Source organism: Coregonus clupeaformis, chromosome 3 (assembly GCF_020615455.1).
Source record: "Coregonus clupeaformis isolate EN_2021a chromosome 3, ASM2061545v1, whole genome shotgun sequence".
In the NCBI taxonomy this organism is placed as follows: domain Eukaryota; kingdom Metazoa; phylum Chordata; class Actinopteri; order Salmoniformes; family Salmonidae; genus Coregonus; species Coregonus clupeaformis.
The window spans coordinates 19,435,491-19,460,020 of NC_059194.1; the positions used below are offsets into that span (position 1 = coordinate 19,435,491).

Below are 24,530 nucleotides of genomic sequence, written 5' to 3' on the forward strand. Positions count from 1 at the left end.
GTAAAAATCTGACTGGATGATTGAAATCCAATGCCATGCTCATAATATTCCTCTTTTCAGTCTTATTTTTCCAAACTAAAGTGTTTGGTGACGTGTCCCAAGCCAAATAATTGTATTTGTAGCACTGTTCATCAGTGGAATGACCGGATTCTAATACTTAAAGGGGTCATGACCAGTCAGTGGCTGGGTCTTCCACCAAAACGGTGCCTTTTGAAAAGTGTAACTTTGAATTTCACTTAATTGTAACATTCTGTCATAAAGAGCACAGGGTTGACCGTAACAGGGTCGACCATAACAGGGTTGAAGATTTCATCTTAAATCAGCCATAAATACTCTTGTGACAGGGGGAATGGAAGCTTGTTGTGTGCAACACGGAGTGGCAATTGAATGCAAGCTTCAGGGTTGACCTTAAAATGAGGACAGACATAAATTAATCACTACACACAAAATAAATAATAATCTTCAGAAATGACTTTGTCAAAGCAACAAAATAACTAGGGCAATGATGGTGAAAACATGGAGAAATTTGGGGGTTAGTGGATTAAAATCTTCCTAGAAGTGACGGGGGGGCACTTTGGCACTTTAGCAAGCCTTAAAAAAGATTGATTGAATTTTCCATGTGGTCTATATTAAAGGGCACTTCATTTAAAATATCAAATGCATAAAATATCAAAGGGACACAAAGGGCACTATTTTTGTAGAATGACCTGGCTATTTTCCACTTCACTCTAGAGCAAAATATTTCAGCTTCACCTTCTTGACATTCTCTGACTTGACTTGATGAAGAAGAGCCTCTTTCGTTTGCCGGAAATTGGGCCACTATCGAAAGAAAAAAAACTTTAATACACATGACAACATGAAATAAGGGATTACACTTTCAAGGTGAAAGAAGGAAGGAACCCAACTAAATCAAAGACAACAAACAGAGAAGCCTCCTTTTATGTCCAAGGCAATTGCTGCGCAGGCCGCTCAAGACTGTCAATGCCTAGACACAAAGTCCACCTCCACTGCCTTAGAAACGGTCCGTTAATTTGCCAGGGAGATAAATTGATGTGTTTACTTAACTTAGCATGAAAGACCCCAATGAGACCACAATGAGAGATATTGACCGTTGGTTACATTCACAGCTTGAGGAGAGGAACAACTTTAAAGTGTGTCACCCATCGTGCAAAATAAAATAAAAAAACTCAATTTGTTAGTAAGTGTCTTACTCTGCATGTTTCATCAATTTTCTACAACTAGGTTTTGTGAAGAAATTATCAACATTAGTTTGAATTCCCAACTATAGCTAATAATTATTTGTGGTTCATCGGCTGGCCTGGCTAGGCTTGGCCTCTTGTCCATTATTATTTGCTCCTATTGTTAGATTGAGATACGCCTTTGCCAAGTAATCAAGATGTACACACTGGCCTGGGAATAAAGGAATGGTTGGGTTCTGGACTTGTATTACTTGGCCCCCTGGCCACCAACACAAAACAGCCTACATCCACAGGTCAATATCTCTTCTCTGCCTCTCAGCTCCTCTCAAAAGGGTTTAAACCACTGAGTGTTGACTTCTCTCACTCTTACTTTAATGCTTTATTTCCTATCCATACTGAGTCCCCTGGAGGTCCCATTTCCGATACTAAATCCTTTTTTAATGTGCCCTTTTCTTCTTTCAACACCCTGTGTCGTGTTCATTTGTGTGAATGAAACACTGTTAGCATACAGAATGAAAAGGAATCCTTGAAAACTCAAATTTACTTTGACTCAATTAAATTGTGGATAGCTCCTTTAATGTCAAATTAGAAGAAAAAAAATTAACAGAGATTTTCCCTCTGTGCACCTGGAACTACAGAATCTTACCGTTATTGTAAATGTTTTATCATATGTCGCACATCATAAATGTATGTCATGAAGTGACCAATTAATTGGTCCCAACTGACCTCTGCTTGACCTTTCTTCAGTATGACTTTGTGGAGCTGCTGGATGGCAGCAGGCTCATCGCCAAAGAGATGTGGGCTCCCACGGCGCCGGAGACCAGGGGGCGGATGGAGCGCCAGGTCAGCCTCCACCAAGCTGGCTTCATCCAGTATCTGGACTCTGGGGTGTGGCATCTGGCCTTCTACAATGATGGGAAGAGCCCGGAGACAGTATCATACAACACCATCATCCTGGGTAAGCATAACATGGAAATAATGTATAAAATGTATATAGAAATGGATGAGGTGAGTATTTTCAATTATATCGAATTTCTGGAAAAGGCACTTGGAGGACTTTTTCCCCAACTAAGAGAATAACTGGGTAGTTGGCAGGCCAGATTAACATATACATACATGAATCAAGAATTTAAACTGCATCTATAGACTATATGATGCAAGAAAAATGTGTTGTTGGGCTGTTGGCTTTGTGAATTGTGTTATGCATATTTTACATCTCTACATTACAGGAATATCACTATCCCTTAGGACTGCCTTCTCATTGTTGTGCTGGCTCAGGAATTGTACTGTGGGAAAACTGAAAACAGGCTGAGTTAATGTTTTGCCTTAGGGAATTCCGTCGATACTTTTCTAAAGATATGAAGTTATCGACATCCGAGGTCAAAATTGCCCGGATCTGTTGAAACTGACAGCCTAGTAGTGTACATCCAATACAAGTCTTCAAAAGCAATAAAAACTAAAAAGTTTGCCCTCTTAACACAATCAAAAGGAGCCCCCAGCCTTGTGGGAGTGCCCTTTATGAGCGCTGGTCTGTTGAACGAACACAAGACGTGTCAGTGGGATATGTCAGATTAACTTCAACTCAGAGAGAGGATTTACAAAGATTGATTCCGTTGCTTGTGTGGGCATGATCAGTCATTCAAGTGAGATTTTCTGATGGAGAAAGAAATGTCAAAGAACTAGAAATGCACTGTGAAATTTAAAATGTTCGAGATGGGTTGCGTTCGAGATGGGCAAGATGGCATGGGAGTTGTCCGGCTACAGCAAACAGGTGATATGGAAGCTTAAACATGGTATATCATTCTTGCAGATGAGAGAAACACACATACCAACATAGAGTAGTAAGTGTTTCCCAACCCTGGTCCTCCAGTTCCCCCAAAGTACACATTTTAATGTAACCCTGGTCCTCCAGTTCCCCCAACAGTACACATTTTAGTGTAACCCTGGACAAGCACACCTGATTCAACCTCTCAACTAATCATCAAGCCTCAACGAGGTGTGTTTGTCCAGGGCTACAACAAAAATCTGTACTGTTGGGGGTACTCGAGGACTAGGGTTGGGAAACACTGCAATAAGCGAATGTGGCTGTGTGGAAATGTAAGATGGCATAGTATGTGACATCATAGCAGTGATATGAAATCCAATCCAATCATATGTGTTGATATGGATAGTGTTGATATTGATATTGTGTTGATATTGATAATGTGTTGATATTGATTTTGATAATGTGTTGATATATATTGATATTGTGTTGATATTGATATTGATAATGTGTTGATATATAGATTGATATTGCTATTGTGTTGATATTGATAATGTGTTGATATTGATCATGTGTTGATATTGATATTGATAATGTGTTGATATTGATAATGTGTTGATATTGATAATGTGTTGATATTGATAGTGTGTTGATGTTGATAATGTGTTGATATATATTGGATGATTTAATGAAATGGTATATGCAGGGATTAAAATAATTATTTTCTTAAATTTGAATATATATAAAGGACTGGAATGTACAAAATGATCCTCTTTCCCTAAAAGCATGATGGTCATGACTTTTCTTACATGAAAGGAGAGGTTAACTTGGCCCCAGACAATCAATCTGAGATTGACTTAAATTTCAGTCATGGGATTATTTTTTCCTTTAACCCCTGTATATGTGGTATGCACATTTTAGAGGTGTGATATCTCAATCTTGTGCAAGAACATCTGACAGAAAAAAAATATGAACTTGTATGCCATGCCAGTAACCAGGTTTCTATCCAACCATTTCATGCGGATGAATTACCTGACACATGAAAAAAGTCACGACCGGGCTGCTAAAAACAGGAAATGTCAGTATAATTTCTTAAATGTCGACAATTTGTTCGTTACGGTGGTGGAAAAAGTACCCAATTGTCATACTTGAGTAAAAGTAAAGATACGTTAATAGAAAATGACTCAAGTAAAAGTGAAAGTTACCCAGTAAAATACTACTTGAGTAAAAGTCTAAAAGTATTTGGTTTTAAATATACTTAAGTATCAAAAGTAAATGTAATTGATACAATGTACTTAAGTATCAAAAGTAAAAGTATAAATCATTTCAAATTCCTTAAATTGCGCAAACCAGACGGCACGATTTTCTTGTTTTTTAAATTTACGGATAGCCAGGGGCACACTCCAACACTCAGACATAATTTACAAATGAAGCATTTGTGTTTAGTGAATCTGCCAGATCAGGTAGTAGGGATGACCAGGGATGTTCTCTTGATAAGTGTCACAACTTCCTCCGAAGCTGCCTCCTCTCCTTGTTCGGGCAGGCTTCGGCTTTCGTTGTCACCGGCCTTCTAGCCACTGCCGCTCCTCATCTCATCATTCCATTTGTTTTGTCTTGTTTATTACATACACCTGGTTCATATCCCCTCATCAGTACCTGTATAAGTGTTCCCTCTGCCCCCTTTTCTTTGTGTGTGATTGTTTATTGTGGAGGTTAGATTAGCTCGGTGGAGCTCTTTGTATGTTCTATCGCTGGGATATTTCACCCGTGTGCCTTGTTGTTTCCAGTGCGCCTGATTTCCGCACTGGAATGTTTGACGCATTGCTGCGTACTTCTGTGTTTTCGGAATAAACCTTTCAATCTGTGATTTACTCTCCTGCGCCTGGCACCTTCAAAATCACTCACCACAATAAGTGCGTGAAATGGACCATTTTCCTGTCCTGCTAAGCATTCAAAATGTAACAAGTACTTTTGGGGTCAGGGGAAATGTATGGAGTAAAAAGTACATACTTTTCTTTAGGAATGTAGTGAAGTAAATGTAAAAGTTGTCAAAAATAAAAATATTATAGTAAAGTACATATACCAAAAAAAAACTACTTAAGTAGTACTTGAAAGTATTTTTACTTAAGTACTTTACACCACTGGTTCGTTAGACATGGTGGGATCTTTTTGTGTCGGTAAAATTAATTATGCGAGAAATGGTGGTGGAAACGCCTTTATGTGCAAATATTTATATAATTGGAAAGGGAAACGAAAGGGGGGATACCTAGTCTGAATGCATTCAACTGAAATGTGTCTACCGCATTTAACCCAACCCCTCTGAATCAGAGAGGTGCGGGGGGCTGCCTTAATCGACACCCACGTCTTCGGTGCCCAGTTAACCATAATATCGAAGTAAATTTGGAGTCACGCGATTATATGTTGTGTGGTCCTCCCACTACGACTCGGGAAACCATACAGTTTATTAGGCTACAGATGAAATAAATTATGATGAACTTCAAATGGTGATGAAAGTACCCAGTGATGAGCTTGATGCTCCTTTCCAATAAATATCGAGGGTCTTATTCTGGTGACATGATGATCGATGCTTGGCTGCCGTTTGACAAATAAACATAATCCATAATAATCTCATCATGTAGGCTATCCTACCCGCACTGTATCTGCAAGCTGTTGGCTAGAGCGCACATGCCAAGACCAGAGTGGGCACAATTGCTATGTAACACAAAAAAATGTGTGACGAAACCATAGGTAGAGTTGAAAATCCGATGGAAACCCATTTAACTTGTATTTTTATTTGGTACATGGGAATTTAACAGCAAAAGTTATTTTTAATTGCACTACGTCATCACGTATAGACATTTATCCGCAACAAGTCAGTTTGATAGAAACACATCTCTGGTGGGAAAATGTGCATATTTTTATGTGGATTTTTGAATATTTGCATGAAAATCTGTCACCAATTGGATGGAATCCTAGCTAGTGTCACCATAGCAGGTGTAATCCTAGGAAACTTTTTTTCTCCCAACAGAGTCGGTTATGGAGTGCTCACACAACTGTTATGGGAATGGAGAGTGTGTGTCAGGCTCCTGCCACTGTTTCCCAGGGTTCATTGGGCCATACTGCTCAAGAGGTATCTATTGCCCAACTCCTCATTTATCTATTGATATCGCAATCAATACATGAGCATGCTTCAAAGGACAAATATTGGCTATATTTTCAGAATTGATTACCATATGCATGTCATATTTGTTCTTAGTTTAGGGTTAGGTTTAGGCATAAGGTAAGGGTTAGGTTTAGGCTAATGGTCAAGGTTAGCGCTAATGGTTCAAATCAAATATTTGGAGAGGAAGTGTTGTACTCCTGTCCTTTGTAATGTAGCATGGAAAGATAGTTACAGTGGGGAAAAAAAGTATTTAGTCAGCCACCAATTGTGCAAGTTCTCCCACTTAAAAAGATGAGAGAGGCCTGTAATTTTCATCATAGGTACACGTCAACTATGACAGACAAAATGAGAAAGAAATATCCAGAAAATCACATTGTAGGATTTTAAATGAATTTATTTGCAAATTATGGTGGAAAATAAGTATTTGGTCACCTACAAACAAGCAAGATTTCTGGCTCTCACAGACCTGTAACTTCTTCTTTAAGAGGCTCCTCTGTCCTCCACTCATTACCTGTGTTAATGGCACCTGTTTGAACTTGTTATCAGTATAAAATACCCCTGTCCACAACCTCAAACAGTCACACTCCAAACTCCACTATGGCCAAGACCAAAGAGCTGTCAAAGGACACCAGAAACAAAATTGTAGACCTGCACCAGGCTGGGAAGACTGAATCTGCAATAGGTAAGCAGCTTGGTTTGAAGAAATCAACTGTGGGAGCAATTATTAGGAAATGGAAGACATACAAGACCACTGATAATCTCCCTCGATCTGGGGCTCCACGCAAGATCTCATCCCGTGGGGTCAAAATGATCACAAGAACAGTGAGCAAAAATCTCAGAACCACACGGGGGGACCTAGTGAATGACCTGCAGAGAGCTGGGACCAAAGTAACAAAGCCTACCATCAGTAACACACTACGCCGCCAGGGACTCAAATCCTGCAGTGCCAGACGTGTCCCCCTGCTTAAGCCAGTACATGTCCAGGCCCGTCTGAAGTTTGCTAGAGTGCATTTGGATGATCCAGAAGAGGATTGGGAGAATGTCATATGGTCAGATGAAACCAAAATATAACTTTTTGGTAAAAACTCAACTCGTCGTGTTTGGAGGACAAAAGAATGCTGAGTTGCATCCAAAGAACACCATACCTACTGTGAAGCATGGGGGTGGAAACATCATGCTTTGGGGCTGTTTTTCTGCAAAGGGACCAGGACGACTGATCCGTGTAAAGGAAAGAATGAATGGGGCCATGTATCGTGAGATTTTTTGTGAAAACCTCCTTCCATCAGCAAGGGCATTGAAGATGAAACATGGCTGGGTCTTTCAGCATGACAATGATCCCAAACACACCGCCCGGGCAACGAAGGAGTGGCTTCGTAAGAAGCATTTCAAGGTCCTGGAGTGGCCTAGCCAGTCTCCAGATCTCAACCCCATAGAAAATCTTTGGAGGGAGTTGAAAGTCCATGTTGCCCAGCGACAGCCCCAAAACATCACTGCTCTAGAGGAGATCTGCATGGAGGAATGGGCCAAAATACCAGCAACAGTGTGTGAAAACCTTGTGAAGACTTACAGAAAACGTTTGACCTGTGTCATTGCCAACAAAGGGTATATAACAAAGTATTGAGAAACTTTTGTTATTGACCAAATACTTATTTTCCACCATAATTTCCAAATAAATTCATAAAAAATCCTACAATATGATTTTCTGGATTTTTTTTCTCAGTTTGTCTGTCATAGTTGACGTGTACCTATGGTGGAAATTACAGGCCTCTCTCATCTTTTTAAGTGGGAGAACTTGCACAATAGGTGGCTGACTAAATACTTTTTTTCCCCACTGTATGTGTTGATTTAAGGTTGTATCAACTCTGCAGCTACGTATACAATGGACTAATATACAGTAGCAGTCAAAAGTTTGGACACACCTACTCATTCAAGGGTTTTTATTTATGTATACTATTTTCTACAGTGTAGAATAATAGTGAAGACATCAAACTATGAAATAACACATATGGAATCATGTGGGAACCAAACAAGTGTTAAACAAATCAAAATATATTTTTGATTTTAGATTCTTCAAAGGTAGCCACCCCTTTGCCTTGATGACAGCTTTGCACACTCTTGGCATTCTCTCAACCAGCTTCATGAGGAATGCTTTTCCAACAGTCTTGAAGGAGTTCCCACATATGCTGAGCACTTGTTGGCTGCTTTTCCTTCACTCTGCAGTCCAACTCATCCCAAACCATCTCAATTGGGTTGCGGTCGGGTGATTGTGGAGGCCAGGTCATCTGATCCAGCACTCCATCAATCTCCTTGGTCAAATAGCCCTTACACAGCCTGGAGGTGTGTTTTGGGTCATTGTCCTGTTGAAAAACAAATAATAGTCCCACTAAGCGCAAACCAGATGGGATGGTATATCTCTGCAGAATGCTGTGGTAGCCATTCTGGTTAAGTGTGCCTTGAATTCTAAATAAATCATTGACAGTGTCACCAGCAAAGCACCCCCACACCATCACACGTCCTCCTCCATGCATCACGGTGGGAACCACACATGCAGAGATCACCCATTCACCTACTCTGCGTCTCACAAAGACACAGCTGTTGGAACCAAAAATCTCAAATTTGGACTCATCAGACCAAAGGACAGATTTCCATCAGTCTCATTGCTCGTGTTTCTTGGCCAAAGTAAGTCTCTTATTATTATTATTGGTGTCCTTTAGTAGTGGTTTCTTTGCAGCAATTCGACCATGAAGGCCTGATTCACGTAGTCTCCTCTGAACAGTTGATGTTGAGATGTGTCTGTTACTTGAACTCTGTGAAGCATTTATTTGGGCTGCAATCTGAGGTGCAATTAACTCTAATGAACTTATCCTCTGCAGCAGAGGTAACTCTGGGTCTTCCTTTCCTGTGGCGGTCCTCATGAGAGCCAGTTTCATCATAGCGCTTGATGGTTTTTGCAACTGCACTTGAAGAAACTTGAAAAGTTCTTGAAATGTTCCGTATTGACTGACCTCCATGTCTTAAAGCAATGATGGACTGTCGTTTCTCTTTGCTTATTTGAGCTGTTCTTGCCGTAATATGGACTTGGTCTGTATACCACCCCTACCTTGTCACAACACAATTGATTGGCTTAAACGCATTAAGAAAGAAAGAAATTCCACAAATTAACTTTTAACAAGGCACACCTGTTAATTAAAATGCATTCCAGGTGACTACCTCATGAAGCTGGTTGAGAGAATGCCAAGAGTGTGCAAAGCTGTCATCAAGGCAAAGGGTGGCTACTTTGAAGAATCTAAAATCTTTGTTTAACACTTTTTTGGTTACTACATGATTCCATATGTTATTTCATAGTTTTGATGTCTTCACTATTATTCTTCAATGTTGAAAATAGTAAAAAAAATTATAAAAACCCTTGAATGAGTAGGTGTGTCCAAACTTTTGACTTGTACTGTACTTTACAAGAAATTGTCATATATACTGTTGAGTAACATTGTTTCTTCCCACCATAGCTGCCTGTCCCATCCTATGCAGTGGCAATGGCCGGTACACTAGGGGGCACTGTCAGTGCTACAGTGGATGGAAGGGCACAGAGTGTGACGTGCCTACTACCCAGTGTGTGGACCCCCAATGTGGCGGCCATGGGATCTGTGTGACGGGCAACTGTGTGTGTAATGCCGGCCACAAGGGAAGCAACTGTCACCAAGGTACACCACAAGGATATGTATTGTCACCATTCGATTTCCCCAGCCTGTTTGCGATGTATACAGTACTTATACAACTGAAACAATAGCTCTGTTCAACTTCACCAAGCAGATAATTCCTTTTGTTCCTCCGTCGATACTCTGCATGCATTAACTCCCTCCAACCATTTAGCCACAACAGCTATGGATTGGAATTGATTCTGAATTGTCCATCCAATGTGATTGCTTTAGTGCGCTCCCGAACAAGAACCCTTTGAGAGTCAATCTCTCTCAGTCTGGGTCTATTTCTAGTTGTTATTGAAAATACTTCTCGTGATCTCCTCCACCTCTTCTCATTTTAGTCATTTAGCAGACGCTCTTATCCAGAGCGAGTTACAGTTAGTGAGTGCATACATTTTTCATACTGGACCCCCATGGGAATCGAACCCACAACCCTTGCGTTGCAAACGCCATGCTCTACCAACTGAGCTACACGAGGCCACAAAGTTGTATTTTTTAGTGATCCTATTGACATTTTAGTCATTTAGCAGACACTCTTATCCAGAGCGACTTACAATTAGTGAGTGCATACATTTTTCATACTGGCCCCCCGTGGTAATCGAACCCACAACCCTTGCGTTGCAAGCGCCATGCTCTACCAACTGAGCTACAGGAGGGCTCAGTTGGTAGAACCCACAACCCCCTGTTCATTGATCACAATTCAGACAGAGGCAATTCACTTGTCAGATTTACATCTGCAGGTTAGTGACCTAACGTGTAAAATCTTATTGAGTCGAGGGAGTGATTAAATCAAATTTTTGGGCTCATTGTAAAGTGAATTAAGAGAGAAAGTACACAAGTGCTATTGTGGATTTATGTAGGGTTGGACAATGTTGTCAGTGGACTCAAACTGGCCATTGGGGTCTTGTTTGATGATAGTACAAGGTCTTTCCTTACAGTGCCTTCAGAAAATAGTTTTTACACATTTTGTTGTGTTGAATTTCAAATTGATCAAATTTAGATTTTTTGTCACTGGCCTACACACAATACCCCATAATGTCAAAGTGGAATTATATTTTTAAAAATGTTTACAAATTAATAAAAAATGAAAAGCTGAAATGTCTTGAGTCAAGAAGTATTCAACCCCTTTGTTATGGCAAGCCTAAATAAGTTCAGGAGTAAACATTTGCTTAACAAGTCACATAATAAATTGCATGGACTCACTCTGTGTGCAATAGTGTTTAACATGATTTTTGAATGACGACCTCACCTCTGTACCCCACATATACAATTATCTGTATGTTCCCTCAGTCGAGCAGTCAATTTCAAACACAGATTCAACCACAAAGACAAGGGATGTTTTCCAATGCCTCACAAAGAAGGGAACCTATTGAAGATGGGTAAAAATATAATAAAAAGTAGACATTGAATATTCCTTTGAGAATGGTGAAGTTATTAATCACACATTGGATGGTATATCAATACACCCAGTCACTACAAGGATACAGGTGTCCCTCCTAACTCAATTGCCGGAGAGGAAGGAAACCGCTCAGGGATGGTGACTTTAAAACAGTTACAGAGTTTAATGGCTGTGATAGGAGAAAACTGAGGATGGATCAACAACATTGTAGTTACTCCACAATACTAACCCAAATGACAGAATAAAAAGAAAGAAGCCTGTACATAATACAAATATTTCAAAACATGCATCCTGTTTGCAATAAGGCATTAAGTAAAACTTCAAAAAAATTGGCAAAGAAATTAACTTTATGTCCTGAAAACAAAGCATTATGTTTGGGGTAAATCTAACACATCACTGAGTACCACTCTTCATATTTTCAAGCATGGTGGTGGCTGTATCATGTTATGAGTATGTTTGTCATCGGCAACGACTAGAGAGTTTTTTTAGGATAAAAATAAACAGAATAGAGCTAAGCACAGGCAAAATCCTAGAAGAAAACCTGGTTAAGTCTGCTTTCAAACAGACACTGAGAGACAAATTCACCTGTCAACAGGACAATAACCTAAAACACAAGGCTAAATCTACACTGGAGTTGCTTACCAAGATGACATTGAATGTTCCTGAGTGGCCTAGTTACAGTTTTGACTTAAAGCGGCTTGAAAATCTATGGCAAGAATTGAAAGTGTCTGTCTAGCAATGATCAACAACCAACTTGACAGAGCTTGAAGAATTTTAACAAATAATAATGTGAACATATTTTACAATCCAGGTGTGCAAAGCTCTTAGAGACTTACCCAGAAAACTCACAGCTGTAATCACTGCCAAAGGTGCTTCTACAAAGTATTGACACAGCGGTGTGAATACTTATGTCAATGAGATATTTCTGTATTTAATTTTCAATAAATGTGCTTACATTTCAAAAAAGTTTTCACTTTGTCATTATGGGGTATTGTGTGTAGATAGGTGAAAAAAACGATTTAATCAATTTTGAATTCAAGCTGTAACACTACTAAATGTGGAATAAGTCAATGGGTGTGAATAGTTTCTGAAGGCACTGTGATGAGCACCAGATTCTTCTCAATCAGTCGCTGAGATCAATATACTGTATCAATATACTGTATGTGTTTGCTAAAAGGCTGTGCTAGTAATAAGGTGGCTATGGAGCATGTTCACGTTTAATTGTTTATTTCATGATTAAGTCATCCCATATACATTACTTTATCCATATCCTTTCCTTTCTCTGGATTTCTCATGTTTTCACCTGGTTTCCCTAGTGGACTGTCTGGATCCGACCTGCTCGGGCCACGGAGCCTGCCACCACAGTGAATGCCACTGTAACCCGGGCTGGGGCGGAATCGGCTGTGAGATCCTGAAGAGCACGTGTCCTGAACAGTGCTCCAGCCACGGAACCTTCCACACCGAGACAGGCACCTGCGTCTGTGAGGCTAACTGGACAGGCTCCGACTGCTCTTTAGGTCAGACAACACTTACTTTTCATTCGGTTTAGCTTTGTGTTGTGTATGAGGAGGCACCTCCAGTAAGGAAAAGGATGATGGCCCTCCTCATTAATATGAGGAACATTTTAAACAATTAGATCATTTTCGTGTAGGTACTTTGCCAGTTTGAGGGCTCTGCTTTGGTTTTAGTAATCGGTTCCTTTGTTTAAAGGACCAGGTGATTCATGCTCAATGTCGTTCCCTAGAATGGGGTTATTTAGTTTAGTCTAATCGCAGTGCAGAATTAGTACCTGCATCTGCAGTTCACAGTTGGTGACCCAAATTGAGTACCGTCACATTGGAACCTACTGGGTTTTTAACTATCCGGAGCTAAGATTGATTAAGCTGCACGTTTACTTGACTGTGCGATTGAAATCAATCTGAGGGGTTTTGCGTAAGAGGGTGTACTGTAAGTCTGAAATGATGGATGAGATGAAAACCTGGACTACTGGCAGGAAAAAATAATGGGAGTTTAGGGGACCAGGGAGTTTGTCTCAATTTATTCACTTTCAGACAACATCCAAAGTAAGGCCATTTGTTATTCTGTAAAACACTTTTGAAATTCAGGACAGAGTCCCTCTTTCCTGCCATGAAACATCCATTGCCGGTCGATGTTAAAAATGTTACATTGAAAGGAGTAAGGTTAGCTTAAGCAGCCGTCCAAACGTGTGTTTGCCCACCTGGGTAGTATTCAAGGTTTCTCTCTTAATTATCTCAGCAGTTAAATACACTTTAATTAACAAGCGGCGTGGCATAGATCGACCACCCACTCTGCCATCGTGCCGGAGTCAGGGGCGTGCTAAAAGCAGATAAACACCTTTGCACTAATGAAAAATTGATTAGATTGATTCTTTGGGAGGGTAGGGGGCCCTTGGAATCGAACGATCCCCCTCCAGAGGCATGGTTAAAATTCTGGACTGTCGTCTAAGCTTAATCAGAGACCCACCAAGGTCTGTCAATCGAAGAAAAACTCCATTCAGAGGGAGATGAAAGCAACCTATTAAAACAATCCAATTGAGGTGGGAGAGGTGGTTTCGCTTGTAAGCGGAAAACAGCAAAATTAGTGAATTTTGAAACCTTGAAGTGTTAACCTCTAGGATATTCACAAGGGTGCTAGGTGGACTAGATTTGTGTTGATATCTTCTTAAACTTGCTCAAGTTCTTTTAATAGGGGTGGGGGGGCTACTTTTTCCTGTAGCCTACTTGAAGTAAGGTTTTTTCAAATCTTAGGAAGTCTGTTCTTGCTGTCTGAACGGCTGCTGTGGTGACATTTCAAAGTGTTCTGGAGCCTCTGAAGGCAATACTGGGTCAGTTCCTGTGAATAAACCATTCCCTTCATGGTTTCATGTGTTTTTCCCTCAATAATAGAATGGAGCTTTTAGTATGGTTTGTAGCATGCCAGTGACTGGAGCACTCTCCTTGGTCTCCTACTACCTGTGGATTCAGTAATGAGAGTTTCTCACCCACACCGCCTGCTGCCTGACTACATAGAGACATCTGCTTAAGTAGTTGGTCTTATGCTCTTTGTGGTCCTTGGTGACTAAAATAAGTGAGTTGACCTGCTTATTCAAAAGCCTGTCGGTCTAAAGATGTCTCAAGCTAGCCTTTTACTTCAGTCTCTTGTAAATGTTGTGGGATTTAGCATTCTGGGATCAAGCTGAAATCGTTGGGGATAACTGACGGCTAACATAAAAGCCTTGTTTAGTCTGCTCTGCCAGTTAAATAAATGAAAATGAAGCAACAAAAGACAAAACAAATTTGACAATGTGTCCTTGTCTCCCATCACATCTGGAGTGAAAAATATCAGGCTTTGTGCCTCTTTATTCAATCAATATGTAAAGATTATGATTCAGCTGTGGCAGTGTAACTAAAGTACTGACAGCAGAAAAAATGGGATTATTCACTATGTCCATACAAGTACTGTAAGAGTGAATTACTGTACACTACTATAGCACGTCTGTCCAGTGTATGACGGACCACTCTGTTTGTGGTTGTGTGTCAGAGGTGTGCACGGTGGACTGCGGCCCCCACGGAGTGTGTGTCAGTGGGACCTGTCACTGCGAGGAGGGATGGGCAGGCTCAGAGTGCGACCAGAGGGATTGTCACCCACGATGTACAGACCATGGTGTCTGCCGAGAGGGCAAATGTGACTGTCACCAGGGCTGGACCGGAGAGCACTGCACCATTGGTGAGTCGGTAGAGAACCAGTACAAAGAAGCAGGAATGTAGCAATTTATTTTCCACCAATGGTCCTTAATATGCCAAAGAGTTGCGTTCAACATTATCTTGAATGCAGTCCAAGTTGAAGAGCTTGGAAGAAATGTGCCTCCTCTCAATCTATGTTTGCATTATATAACCTTATGAAGCATAAATAAATAATTTTCTAAAGCTATAGTGATTGCATAACATACAGGTTTGACCAAGTCCACAAAATACATTCTTATACATTTTTCACTTGAATGGTGTACTACAGAGTTGGGGTTAATTCCAGTTCAATTCCTCTGTTGAATTGAGCATGAACTTTCTGCATAGAATTGCAATTCTATTCATCAAATGACAGGGGACTTACATGCTGTCTAGACCGGTCACGCACGTGCGCATGTTGATTTTGTACATCCACACCCGATGCGATCCAGACACGCATGTTGAAATATCCAACTCTGAACCAACTATATTCATTTGAGGACAGGTCGAAACACATGAAACATTAATGGACATTTAGCTAGCTAGCTTGCTGTTGCTAGCTAATTTGTCCTGGGATATAAACATTGGGTTGTTATTTTACCTGAAATCTTTTTTTTCTGGATCTTTGTAGATTTTGACCCATTTTAAGTCACACAAAATCGTGTGTTCTCTACTCCGACATTTAATCCACAGATAGAAGGGGGAAACTAATCGTTTCTAGTAATCTCTCCTCCTTCAGTAGTAGTAGTAGTAGTACTCTTCTTCTTCTTCTTCTTCTTCTTCTTCTTCTGTGGACTTTAAATGTCAGTTGGCAACCAACTTTAAGGTGCATTACCACCACCAACTGGACTGGATTGTGGACCTCAGTTCATCTTTCAATCACCCACGTGGGTATATACTCCTAAAAACCAATGAGGAGATTAGAGAGGCGGGATTTGCAGCGCGTCACACGTCAAAAATAGAACCAAGTTCTATTTTAGCGCCTGGCTACGCAGACGCTCGTTGACGCGCGCGATCAGTTTAGATGAAATGATTGAATAACATGTATGTGGACATTTATTTTGCAATGCTCGCGCGTTACCAATTCCATTTCACTCTCACTGTCCTTGACACCTGACATCACCATTTTCCCTTTCCCAATCCACCTGACAATGGATTTTTGATGTGATTCCAACTACATACCAAATCAAATTAAATGTGTCACATGCTCCAAATACAACAGGTGTAGACTTTACCGTGAAATGCTTTTCTTATGAGCCCTTTCCCAACAATGCACAGTTAAAGTCAATGTGCAGGGGTACGAGGTAGTTGAGGTAATATGCGGTGGTGCAGCCAGTCAAGACACTCTCAATGGTGCAGCTGTAGAACTTTTTGAGATTCTGAGGACCCATGCCAAATCTTTTCTTTATACAGTAGAATATAAATATGTTCTTTATAGAGTCCTACCGCCTATTTTACAACTCAACTAAGGGAAGGTATTGAGGGAAAAGAGGGCCAGCTAGTACTAAGGTCTTATTCAGCTTTGTCTCAATGGAATAGCCATCTCCAAGATGACAGCTTCACTGTGCCTTAATAGAGATCATGAGTGCTGTGATGTCACTTCCTCTTGACCTGTGACCCCAACTACCTCGACACTCTGCCCCAGCATATGGGCGGCAGCTAAACTGTTGGCGTGACACATCATGTACTGTTCCACCCCATGTCACAAAACCCCCTTGTGAGATCACCCTCTCGTTGAAACAGACCCCGGCTCTCCAAACTCTTGAACCCTAATTACATATTTACAAAATGTTCTCCTGATCAGCAGCTATCCCATCCAGAGAATGAAACTGACTGGTTAGAAACGAGGAGAGAGAGATGAGATTGCGCCGGGGTGATTGGAGGGGTTGCATTCCTGATGTTATTAATCTCTGCCTCAATGAGAACTAAGATCCTATCCCTTTCAGCTTCTTCCTGTTTAACCCCCATCAGGAAACAAATTCCTCGCCGTAGATGCGCCCGGGATGAATAGGCAGCCATTTACCTATTCTTAACAGGAACTAGGAGCTTATTCCTTTCTTACAGGGCACTCTGAATAACTTCCATTCGCATAAAGCACCTTTAATCACATTACACGGTGAGACCTTGACGAAGGGGCTTGAATAGACTGCTTCCCTGGACCAACTATTGTCAGACACATTGCGATTCTGTTTTTGCATGGGAGTCATAGGCAACGCTCTTAATGCTTTGCTCTCCGCTTCTGTTTTTTACTTCAGTTTACTACTAAGGTGTTTCTATTCATTCAAGTGCTCCTGGGAGTTCACTGCCATGCTTTGTTCCAATGATGAAGTGGTTGAATAGCTCCTGTGTACTCTGAGGACAATAATCTACATGACTGATAGTTGAAATGTATAGGACTCTTGGATGTGTACTGGGACGACAATATGCAGAAATGCTCCTGGATGTGTGCTAAAAGGATAATAAGCTACATGACTCATGAAAATAATCACTTCCAATCCCACATGATTTTTTCCTCGCAAATATATATATACACACTTTAGTCATTTAGCAGACGCTCTTATCTAGAGTGACTTACATTTAGTGAGTGCATACATTATTTTTTTCATACTGGCCCCCTGTGGGAAACGAACCCACAACCCTGGCGTTGCAAACACCATGCTCTACCAACTGAGATCCCTGCCGGCCATTCCCTCCCCTACCCTGGGCCAATTGTGCGCCACCCCATGGGTCTCCCGGTCGCGGCCGGCTACGACAGAGCCTGGATTCAAACCTGGATCTCTAGTGGCACAGCTAGCACTGCGATGCAGTGCCTTAGACCACTGCGCCACTCGGGAGACACTATATACACATACATACATACATATAAATATATATACATACATATACATGACTCTTGAATGGAAAAGACGCTGATAGTTGTAGCTTCTGTATAGCTGATGTAAGAGCTAAGTGCAAAAGTTGACACTAGAATGCTATTCAGACAGCACTAAAATCACAGCATATTCATGTCCAGGCATGTGTTTATTAGTAAACAGCTGCCACCTATACAGTTATAAACTGGGTTCTTTAGATGTTCTATGTGAATGTACTGTACATTGTTATTCAATTTATGTGGAGCGTTTAATAGGTGGATGTGTGTTATTAGGAATGAAAGCATGTCATTACTGCTATGGCAACGTAGCTCATCAGGCAAGCCTGATAATTAGCTCAAGCAGATCCTTAACACACACAACTGTGAAACATTCATAGTTCAAATTAATTAGTATTTTCCTCTTCTTGCTGTCTGTGTATGTTTTCTCTGTAGTAACACTTCTATACTACTTGTTTTCTTCTCTCTCTCTCTCTCTCTCTCTCTCTCTCTCTCTCTCTCTCTCTCTCTCTCTCTCTCTCTCTCTCTCTCTGCCCTTCCCCTCATCATTTATTTTATCCGACAAGCTCTGGATTCAAGAGTATCAGGTAATGTACTTTCCTGTCTTTCTCTCTCCTTCCTGTTTCGTATCAATAGCCCCAACAAATGTCATACTGAAAATGTAAACCCCCTTTAAATGGGGTAAGCAGACAACTTTACTTCCCTCAACAGTATCAGAATCACAATGTGACAACCATGCTATTTTTTTGTGCTCCACCATCAAATGTCTGTTTACACGAGAAAAATCATATTTACAAAAGTGATAACAAAATCCAAATCAGCACTGTCAGCGCTAATGACATACAAACAATATGGGCTGTACCTTAAAGGCCCAATGCAGCTGTTTTTATCCAAATATCAAATAGGTTCTGGGTAACAATTAAGTACCTTACTGTAATTCTTTTCAATTAAAGTGGTAAAAAATGAACAAAAATAGCTTCTTGGCAAAGAGCAATTTCTCAAGCAACTATATTTCTAGGACTATCTGGAAGTGGTCTGAGTGGGGAGGGTAAAACTTAAAGCTAGCTATTATTGGCAGAAAGGTTTAGAACTCTCTTTCTTATTGGTCTATCAACTAAGTTACTGCCTGGTGATGTCAAATTTCAGGCGGTCTTTTCAAACAGCTCTTACACTAAAAGGTCATTATCATAATTTTCACAATTTCACAGTATTATTCCACCTCATAGTGTGGAATATACACTTACAGGCCAGTTTATTAGGTACACCACCCCGTTCATGAAAATGGATTGCTCCTACAGACAGTGAGTCACGTGGCCGCGGCTTTCTATATAAAGCAGGCAGACAGGCATCGAGGCATTCAGTTACTGTTCGATTGACCGTTAGAATGGGCAAAACTAGTGAACTAAGTGACTTTGAGCGTGTTATGATCGTCGGTGGCAGGCACACTGGATCCAGTATCTCAGAAACGACTGCTCTCGTGGGCTTTTTACGCACAACAGTGTTTAGGGTTCCCCGAGAATGGTGTGAAAAACAAAAACCATCTCTGGTTAAAAACAGCTCGTTGATGAGAGAGATCGAAGAGGAATGGCAAGAATTGTGCAAGCTAACATGCAGGCCACAACCAGACAAATAACGGCACAGTACAACAGTGGTGTGCAGAACGGTATCTCGGAACGCACAACTCGTCGATCCTTGTCACGACTGGGCTATTGCAGCAGACGACCACACTAGGTTCCACTCCTATCAGCTCAAAACAAGAAAAAGCGGCTCCAGTGGGCACGCGATCACCAACACTGGACAGTTGAGGAGTGGTAAACATTGCCTGGTCCGACGAATCCCGGTTCCTGTTGCGTCATGCCGACGGCTGTTCTGGAGGCAAAGGGGGATCTGATCCGGTATTAGATGTACCTAATAAACTGGCCAGTGAGTGTATTCTATAATGGCGCCAAAGGAGATGGCTGCCGTTTTATGGGCTCCTAACCAATTGTGCTATAATGTGTGTTTTTTCACGTTATTTGTAACTTATGTTGTACATAATGTTTCTGCCACCGTCCCTTATGACCGAAAAGAGCTTAATAAGTGCATCGATGACGTCGTCTCCACAGTGACCGTACGTACATACCCCAACCAGAAGCCATGGATTACAGGCAACAGCAGGACTGAGCTAAAGGGTAGAGCTATCGCTTTTAAGGAGCAGGACTCTAACCCAGACGCTTATAGGAAATCCCGCTATGCCCTCGAACCACCAAACAAGCGTCAATACAGGACTAAGGTTGAATCGTACTACACCGGCTCTGATGCTCGTCGGATGTGGCAGGGCTTGCAAACTATTACAGACTACAAAGGGAAGCACAGCCACGAGCTGCCCAGTGACACGAGCCTACCAGATGAGCTAAATCAATTCTATGCTTGCTTCGATGCAAGCAACACTGAAGCATACATGAGAGCATCAGCTGTTCCGGATGACTGTGTGATCACGCTCTCCGTAGCCAATGTGAGTAAGACCTTTAAACAGGTCAACATTCACAAGGCCGCAGGGGCCAGAGGGATTACCAGGAAGTGTACTCCGAGCATGTGCTGATCAACTGGCAAGTGTCTTCACTGACATTTTCAACCTGTCCCTGACTGAGTCTGTAATACCAACATGTTTCAAGTAGACCACCATAGTCCCTGTGCCCAAGAACATTAAGGTAACCTGCCTAAATGACTACCGACCCATAGCACTCACGTCTGTAGCCATGAAGTGCTTTGAAAGGCTGGTCATGGCTCACATCAACACCATCAACACCATTATCCCAGAAACCCTAGACCGACTCCAATTTGCCTACCGCCCCAACAGATCCACAGATGACGCAATCTCTATTGCACTCCACACTGCCCTTTCCCACCTGGACAAAAGGAACACCTACGTGAGAATATTATTCATTGACTACAGCTCAACGTTCAACACCATAGTGCCCTCAAAGCTCATCACTAAGCTAAGGACCCTGACACTAAACACCTCCCTCAGTCCCCTCCTGTACTCCCTGTTCACCCATGACTGCATGGCCAGGCACGACTCCAACACCATCATTAAGTTTGCCGACGACACAACAGTGGTAGGCCTGATCACTGACAACGATAAGACAGCCTATAGGGAGGAGGTCAGAGACCTGGCCGTGTGGTGCCAGGATAACAACCTCTCCCTCAATGTGATCAAGACAAAGGAGATGATTGTGGACTACAGGAAAAGAAGGACCAAGCACGCCCCCATTCTCATTGAAGGGGCTGTAGTGGAGCAGGTTGAGAGCTTCAAGTTCCTTGGTGTCCACATCACCAACAAACTATCATGGTCCAAACACACCAAGACAGTCGTAAAGAGGGCACGACAAAGCCTATTTCCCCTCAGGAGACTGAAAAGATTTTGCATGGGTCCTCAGATCCTCAAAAAGTTATACAGCTGCACGATCGAGAGCATCCTGACTGGTTGCATCACCGCCTGGTATGGCAACTGCTCAGCCTCCGACCGCAAGGCACTACAGAGGGTAGTGCGTACGGCCCAGTACATCACTGGGGCCAAGCTTCCTGCCATCCAGGACTTCTATACCAGGCGGTGTCAGAGAAAGGTCCTAAAAATTGTCATACTCCAGACACCCTAATCATAGACTGTTCTCTCTGCTACCGCACGGCAAGCGGTACCGGAGTGCCAAGTCTAGGTCCAAAAGGCTTCTTAACAGCTTCTACCCCCAAGACATATGACTCCTGAACAACTAATCAAATGGCTACCCAGACAGTGCTGCTACTCTCTGTTTATTATCTATGCATTGTCACTTTAACTATACCTACATGTACATATTACCTCAATGACCTTGATTAACCGGTGTATATAGCCTCGCTACTGTTATTTTTACTGTTATTTTACTGCTTTTATTTTTTACTTATCTATTGTTTACTTAACACTTATTTTTCTTAAACCTGCATTGTTGGTTAAGGGCTCGTAAGAATTTCACTAAGGTTTACACCTGTTGCATTCGGCGCATGTACAACTAACATTTGATTTGATTTGATATATAAAACAGGAATATCACATTTTTGACTGCACTGGGCCTTTAACCCTACAAAGCTTATCTGAAAAGTATTGCATACCAAGTTGTCAGGTATATCTGAGCTGAGCTCTACCTCTTTATTTCTCCTTGTATCCTATACTCAGATAATTGTTTGTCAGGCTAGATTTTCCTGCAATAGAGATAAGTAATTTTCTTTTCCAAATGTTTCCTCTCCTTAATGGTAATAGGAGCAGTCAAGATAGGATATAAAGGTAATGGAATGACTACCCCAGAGAGATTGTCATCAACAATCACTCGTCTGCTCTCTGTTTTCTTCCCCAAGCACACGTCTTATGTCCCAGTCTATCACTGTTTCTATTGTGATCCCAGTACCTTCATACGTGTCCGTCCTAACTAGTCAAGCACTCTCTCGGTCCCCCTTTTCCTATCTGAATCCTTGTGTGTCAGAAGAAATGCCAATCAGATGTAGCCAGTCAGTTACAGTATACTATGTTCTTTGTTCAAACCTGTGAAAAAAGAAATGCAATATCCTGGCATCAAGTAGAGATGCTGAGACGACATCAACAAACCCTTTTGTCTTGACCTCTATCTACCCTTGTCTTTACTTTGATAGTATCTTCACATGGGTGTTGTGCTTGTTTTAGGCCAAGATAAATGTGTGTTGTTTTTTGTGCTGAATTTGGCAAATACTACATGTAGGAATAGAGGAATTTTGACTAATCAGCATATCATAAAAAGCAGAGCAATATTTGCAGTACTAACCCCTATTATCCAACTGTGTGTTGACCTCTATGCATTGTTAATATCCTACATTTGCCAAGACCATTTCCATTTCTAAAATGGTATTGAACTCAGTTAGAGAAAAAAACCCATGTGAAATTACAGTATCTTTACACCCCCCCCCATCCCCCACGTCAGAATGATATGTCCTGTTTGTCCACTTTATACTTTTGTTTTCATTTTGTCCCTTTGTGCTGCCCCTGAATGATTAGGTATTGTCTCCTCCCCTCAACCTGTCTCCCTCTCTCTGATTGGATAGTGTGTGTGATTGACATGATTGTTTTGGCAGATGGGTGCCCTGGGTTGTGCAACAGCAACGGGAGGTGCGTACTGGACCAAGCCGGGTGGCGTTGCATCTGCCAATCAGGATGGAGAGGGCTAGGATGTGACGTTGCCACGGAGACCCTCTGCTCAGATGGAAAGGACAATGAGGGGGGTAAGAACAACATCCATCATTCTTCACTCTTTGCAAATTATATAACTTTGTGTCAGTATGATGGACTGTTGAACCAATGAGTTTTTATTTGATCAGTCGTATTCACAGGGTTGATATTCTGGATGGAACCCTATTCTCACATAAGGAGCACAGAGTTAGGGTGTAGTCCAATATCAAAACTGTTGTATCTTGGTCTGACAGATGGACTGGTGGACTGCATGGACCCAGACTGCTGTTCACAGAGCTCCTGCCAGGGCCAGCCCTACTGCCGCGGATCCCCAGACCCCACAAGCATTGTGGGCCAAGGTCAAGGGTCATCCTCCACTCAGTCGGCCCCCAGGGGCTTCTACGCACACGTCAGCTTCCTGGTTAGGCCTGGCGGTAGTCATGTGATACCTGGGGACAACCCTTTCAACAGCAGGTGAGCCCCATCGAGTCCAACTGTCCTGTGGGATGTCAAAAACATAGGAATTGTTATGCAAAAATCTGTTGTCAGTAGTGTATCATTGAAATAAGCTCAGTTGATCGATCGACTCTTGTCGTTTTTTCCTAGAGTTGCTCCTGTAGGACTAACTGTGGCATAGCTCTCTTAGGGACCTTGACTTGAAGAGTAAGGGTAAGGGTAAAAAATGTGTTATTGAGTACCAGATTGAGCAAACTGATTTGATGTATCAAACCTTAGTGGGATGTGAAACCTTGTAGTGGAAATAACAACATTTCATCATTCGTCAACATAAAGGTGTAAGAATCAATTTGCAAGCAAGCTTCTCAACAGACAGAAATGTATTTCATCGGGAACCTCAATGCACTCTCCCCGTCTGTTCTGAATCATAAGTAGAGTTTGGTTTGCGACTGATGGAGAGGAAATCATTGCCAACTGCGCGCCGAAAGCTTTGGGAATAAAATCCCCCCAACTCAAAGAATAGTTTGGTAGGAATCCTTATGTAAATGTCATGCTTTACCACAAATATAGAATGAGGCAATCCCCAAGCCGGTCTGGCAGAGGCATATTAGTTCACCCCCTGAAAATGTCAATTTTATTCTCTTCATCTCTGTTAAGAAGTTGTTTTTATATTCACAGACGTTCTAGCAAATTGGAGTATTTAAGCACACAGACATTCCGCAAAGTTTGACTAAATTAATTACATTTCTGAAGCTAGAAAAATCTATATAACTTAATTTGATAATTATTTTGGGCAAAATAGGGTGAACGGGATTCATAATAAGCACATTAGTTAAATTACATATCTTTACTTTATTTGGCTGATTAGACCATGATGGCTACTACCAGTAGAATTGTTTGTTTTGTCTAGACGTGCTGTATCCAATGTCTGGCAGGGCAGGGATGGAAATATCCTAAGAGGTCTTTTCATTGTTACCTAAACCCATGGAAGAACCCATCCAAAACAAGACGGCTAGCCAAGTAAAAGAGAACAGTTTTCATTGTGTGGCAGGGTTT

At 41.5% G+C, this 24,530-nt stretch overlaps 1 protein-coding gene across 3 annotated transcripts in view; it reads left to right on the top strand.

Moving 5' to 3' along the window:
* Positions 1-24,530, top strand: part of si:dkey-237h12.3 (teneurin-3) — a 183,076-nt gene that overhangs the window by 107,018 nt on the left and 51,528 nt on the right. For 2 of the 3 annotated variants that reach the window (XM_041850551.2, XM_041850558.2), the window contains exons 8-16: positions 1,947-2,157; positions 5,990-6,091; positions 9,628-9,822; positions 12,535-12,735; positions 14,759-14,944; positions 18,376-18,396; positions 22,083-22,106; positions 22,925-23,071; positions 23,273-23,492. In XM_041850551.2, coding sequence (XP_041706485.2) covers positions 1,947-2,157; positions 5,990-6,091; positions 9,628-9,822; positions 12,535-12,735; positions 14,759-14,944; positions 18,376-18,396; positions 22,083-22,106; positions 22,925-23,071; positions 23,273-23,492 — 1,307 coding nt within the window. The remainder of the gene's footprint in view (positions 1-1,946; positions 2,158-5,989; positions 6,092-9,627; positions 9,823-12,534; positions 12,736-14,758; positions 14,945-18,375; positions 18,397-22,082; positions 22,107-22,924; positions 23,072-23,272; positions 23,493-24,530) is intronic. The other variant, XM_041850567.2, reaches the window with a different exon arrangement.